Genomic DNA, 4,989 nt, shown 5'->3' with positions numbered 1-4,989 from the left:
TTCCATCGCTCTAGCGTGGCTAATGCTCCGTGTGACCGCAGCCTAGGTCTATCTTATTAGCCCTTGTATGTTTTTATAGTTTTATATGAGGTATGAATGGGCCCTTGTTTGCTATTTTAATTTATGTTGAATAAACACACATATATATATTTGTATATTTTGTAATTAGATTTTTAGAGCTGGCCCTTTTCTATTCCTGACTAACCTTTTTGGGTTCTGAATTCTAGGTTTAGGTTCAGTTCCCCCCCCCCTTTTTTCTTCTTTGTCCCTGCCAAAGCAGGACAGGCAGTTTTACTCCTCACATCCCAGCAAGTTTCCACTGTTTCTGGATCGGGCCCCACTTGAGGATTCTTCTCCCTGCTACCGACCGCATCAGCAAGACCCGAGGAAGTAAAGGAAGTGGCCAAGGAGCCTTCCGCCAAGAATCCCCCGTGTCCCAGCCCAGCCTCTTTCTAAAATTATATTTCAATCTCTAATCGTACTTATTGCTACTCTGGAAGTCAATACTCGGCTAACGAGTCGGACAGAATGACCGGTGGCAACGGCTTTGACCCTCACCACTCTCCAGAGGTTCTGGGCCGGCATGGAGATGTTGTAATCGATGTAACAGGAGACTTCTTGGGAGTGGGGGCTCAGCGGGGCGGCGACGTCGTGCCTGTGAAGCCAGAAGAACAGAACAGAATCTGACCTCACCCCCAGTGGCGTTCTTAGAGGGCGTTCACGTCCAGATGACATAATAGTGCCAGTCAGTTCAAATGGGGAAAAAATGATGGAGTTTTACTTCCGCCAGTGTCAGTTAACAGAAGGGGAACGGGATTCAGTGCTGAAAGCACTGCACTGGCTGCCTATAGCATACCGAATTCGGTTCAAGGTGCTGGTTCTTACCTTTAAAGCCCTTTATGGTCAGGGGCCCACATACTCGTATGTTCCCCAGAGAGCATTAAGATCAGGGTTCTCCCGGGTCCAAGAGAAGCCAGGCTGGCTGTGACGAGGGCCAGGGCCTTTTCAGTGGCGGCTCCGCACTGGTGGAATAAGCTCCCGGAGGAGATCAGGGCCCTGCGGGATCTTATGCAGTTCTGCAGGGCCTGCAAGACGGAGCTCTTCCACCAGGCTTTCAACTAGGAGCCGCCGCCCCCAACCACCAACGAGCCGGCCCGTAGTACTAACATCTGGCCGCTACCACTGTGCTCTGGAAGATCATTCAGCGAAACTGTCTGGTTGTATGGTAATTTCAGCACGCCATCTTATGCATTCAATGTATTAGCACTAGCACTTTCTGAGGTTTTGTTTTATCTTATTGTATTGAATTTTAAATGGTTTTATGCGAATGTAGACCAATTATGTAAGCCGCCCTGAGCCCACTCACGGGGTAGGGCAGGGCATAAATTTAATTTAAAAATAAAAAATCTCTGTAGTCTGGAGAAAAGCTGTAATTCTGGGGAATCCCCAGGTCCCACCTGGAGGCTTGCATCCCTGAATGCCACAGAGTCCACCTTCCAAAGCAGCCATTTTCTCCAGGTGAACGGATCTCTGTCACCTGAAGATCAGTTGTAACCTCAGGAGATCTCCAGCCACCACCTGGAGGTTGGCAACCCTAACCTCATCTCACAACAGACCATGCTTCCCTTTAAGAAGTTCCACCACCAAATGGGCTGCGACTTCTTCTATTCAACCATGACTGGTGACAGCAGTTCATACATTTGTACCTACAAAGTTAAACAACCATAGTGTTCTTTATTCACTGGGCTGCCCTTGATGACTGCCCAAATTAGGGGTCCCCAACATGGCACCCATGGGCACCATGGTACCCGCCAACACCTTTCCTGGTGCTAACCAAGTTTTTTTTAGAAAGTGAGTTTAGCCCTTTGGGGCTCCTGCCCAGTAGGGCATCTGATGGACTGTGCAGATTAAAATAACATTTCGGCAGGAGCTACCAATATGGTATTGGTTTGATTGGTTAAGAGCACGGATTCTTATCTGGGAGAACCAAGTTTGATTCCCCACTCTGCCACATGCAGCTGCTGGCGTGACCTTGGGTCAGTCATAAGTTCTTTTAGAGCTGTTCTCTCAAGGGCAGTTCTCGAAAGAGCTCTCTCAGCCCCACCTACCTCACAGGGTGTCTCTTGTGGGGAGGGGAAAGGGATTGTAAGCCGCTCTGAGACTCCTTCGGGTAGAAAAGAAGAAGATGAAGAAGAGATTGGATTTATATCCTGCCCTTCACTTGGAGTCTCAGAGCAGCTCAGAGCAGCCACTCCTCCACTTGCAGCTGCTGGATGACCTTGGGCAAGCCGTAGTTCTGATAAGAGCTGTTCTTGAAAAAGAGCAGTTTCTGTCAGAGCTCTCTCAGCCCCACCTACCTCACAGGGTGTCCGTTGTGGGGAGGGGGAGGGAAAGGAGTTTGTAAGCTGAGACTCCCTTGGGTATAAATCCAATCTCTTCTTCTCCTTCTCTTCTTTTATAGGATAAGAAAAAACAAAGAAATCCAGGACAGGTATTTCAAAAAGAGTTTATCAATTCCGTTCCCAAACATCATTCCCGCTACCCTTTGTTTAGAGGACATTCTACATCCCTAAGAGGGACATAGGGAAAACAAACCTTCTACACTTTTCCCATGAAAGATAAGGATGGCACAGACCCTTGACTGAGATAAGGTTGCATAGAGATCAGGAGGTCAAAGAACAGATGTTAGGTAAGGGTGAGAAGAAGGGGAGAAACATTCTAAGATATAGCAAATCAGTCCAAAAGATAGTAGATCAACCTCAGACTCACTAGTCAAACTCATTGCTAGGATCTTAAATCTTTGCTAAATTCTTAATGGCGAAATAAAATACTTCTACAATAACGGTGACAAAGCCTAGTCTTGCATTTATTTATTTATTTAATTTATCTCCCACCCAATGGGGACCCAAAGCGGATTACATGGTTCTCCTCTCATCAATTTTATCCTCACAACAACAACCCTGCGAGGTAGGTTAAGCTGAAGAGGTGTGACTGGCCCAAGGTCACCCAGCAGGCTTCCAGAGCACAGCAGGGATTCAAACCTGGGTCTCCTAGTTTCTAGTCTAACCACTGCTCCACACTGGTACACTACTATACCAGCCAACGTGACCAGAAGTGAGAAACCTGCCCTTTCAGGGACAGCACGTCTCAGGATCCTAGTAGTGGAATAAAAGCGAGAAGGCGTGTGAAGAGCTTTGAACACTTGACCGCACTGGATACGTGTCAAGCATGATGCACACCATGCTAGATTTCTCATCGGTAGCTTCATGGCGGTCAGATGTCATCATAACACCATGCTAGTTGCCATCCAGTCCAGCGTTTCTTTTGCTCTTACCAACAGCTGGCTTGAGTCAAATCTGAACCAGCACAGGATCGTAACAGAGGGAAGAGAAGGAGCGAAGGAGCTTACGTGTTCAGGTAGCGCGTTGTGATCCCGTGGACCAGCTGAACGATATTCCCGTGGCGCACAGGACGTGGTGGGTTACTGACCACCAGCTGCTGCCTGTGGGAGATAGGAACAAGGAGAGAGGGGCCTTAACTCAAGAACCAAACAGGTCACGGTGAGCGGGTGGGAAAGCCAGAAAGAAGCCTAAAGCGACACACAAACCCAAGCTTAAGAACTAGGTGAGAGACAGGGAGACGAGCTGAACTGCCACTGGGAGAACTGGAACTGGCATTGCTGGTTCAAAAACCTACAGCAAGCGCCAGGGCAGTGGAGACATTACAAGATGGAAATGCTCCACCCCTGAAAGCATACTAGCATGGCTCTGATCTTGCTGAGAATCACCGTGGATGGATAGATTTCCATCAGCAGAGGAAGAATTTCTTAAAATTCCCCCTTCCACTGCAGCCTAAAATAACCCCCGAAATGCTGCTCCGGGGAGCCAGAGGGCTCTCCAGGAACAACAGAGTGTGGGGTCAGATGTCTGCAGTGGGAGAGTGAATTTCTAACCCCCTGGTGGCAATGTGAGGTAGGATCCAACCCAATATATATGCATTAAAGCCAGTTCTACAATCAGGTCATCTACTGCTGGTGGCAACGTAAATTCATTGAGGAATTTTGGCGTGACATACTTTCTCAAATAAAAATTCTAAGTGGATACGAGGTTCCATTATTACCAGAAATAGTATTTCTGAACTATTGGCAGGACATAACAATTCCTAAAAATCTGATGTGGACTAATTAATAGTCTTCTAGGAGCAGCAAAACCGGCGAGTGCCCTAAAATGGAAATCACAATCTGCTCCTACAAGATCTCTCTCTGGTACAACTGTGCTGGAAATGATCTCAGGCCATCTTCTCCGAACTGAGATTTATCCAAAAATGACTCAGTTCGCGGAAAAATGCTTCCCACTTCTGGAATATGTCACTACAAATAATATTCAACCACATGATCCCTCTCGCCACATCTTTAAACATCAAGAACTTATCTAGATAGGATAGATTTGTTACATCCTTGATTGGTGCAATGCTTGGCTGTGCAGTGCTTACTGGCACTGACAGAGAATTCTCGCTGTTTATGATGTGCCTGGATGTAATTTACTGTTTTACTTACTGCTAGTATGTCCACTAAGTCCAATTATTAACTCACTTGTTGTAAATATTGCCTAGTTGTGTTGGAGACCTTATAAAATATTAAAACATTTTAAAATCTTTTAAAAAGGTAATCCACATTCCACTGCTCAGTTCTGAATACATTATACAGATAAAACAATACACAGCGTTTCTCTCATTTTGAATACTTAGTATTCCATTCCCCCCCCTCCCGATTTTGACTGTCACCAGGGGGGGTATGAAAGGGACTGCAGCCCCATGCTCAACTGCTGAAAATTTTGTTCAGTTCTCTCTCTGGCATTGCCCACAGACTTTCAAGCATGACCTTCACAGCCGCAAGGAACAAAAGGCCCAGAAGCACCGGACCCGCTAAAACCAGGGGTCATTTCCTGCAGCAGCACACAGGAGCGGAGCTCCAGCAGTAAAGAGCCCAGG

The 4,989-nt window shown here is 46.8% G+C and overlaps 1 protein-coding gene across 1 annotated transcript in view; it reads right to left on the bottom strand.

Annotated features, from left to right (window-relative positions):
• Window positions 1-4,989, bottom strand: part of POMT1 (protein-O-mannosyltransferase 1) — a 50,317-nt gene that overhangs the window by 17,545 nt on the left and 27,783 nt on the right. The window contains 2 exon segments of the mRNA XM_015409629.1: window positions 559-655; window positions 3,410-3,502. Of these exon segments, the coding sequence (XP_015265115.1) occupies window positions 559-655; window positions 3,410-3,502 (190 nt within the window).

This window comes from Gekko japonicus, unplaced genomic scaffold (genome assembly GCF_001447785.1).
Source record: "Gekko japonicus isolate JY-2015 unplaced genomic scaffold, Gekko_japonicus_V1.1 scaffold2764, whole genome shotgun sequence".
Taxonomy (NCBI): Eukaryota; Metazoa; Chordata; class Lepidosauria; order Squamata; family Gekkonidae; genus Gekko; species Gekko japonicus.
The sequence above is the reverse complement of the archived record's forward strand: the minus strand, read 5'-3'. Positions and strand labels throughout refer to the sequence as shown.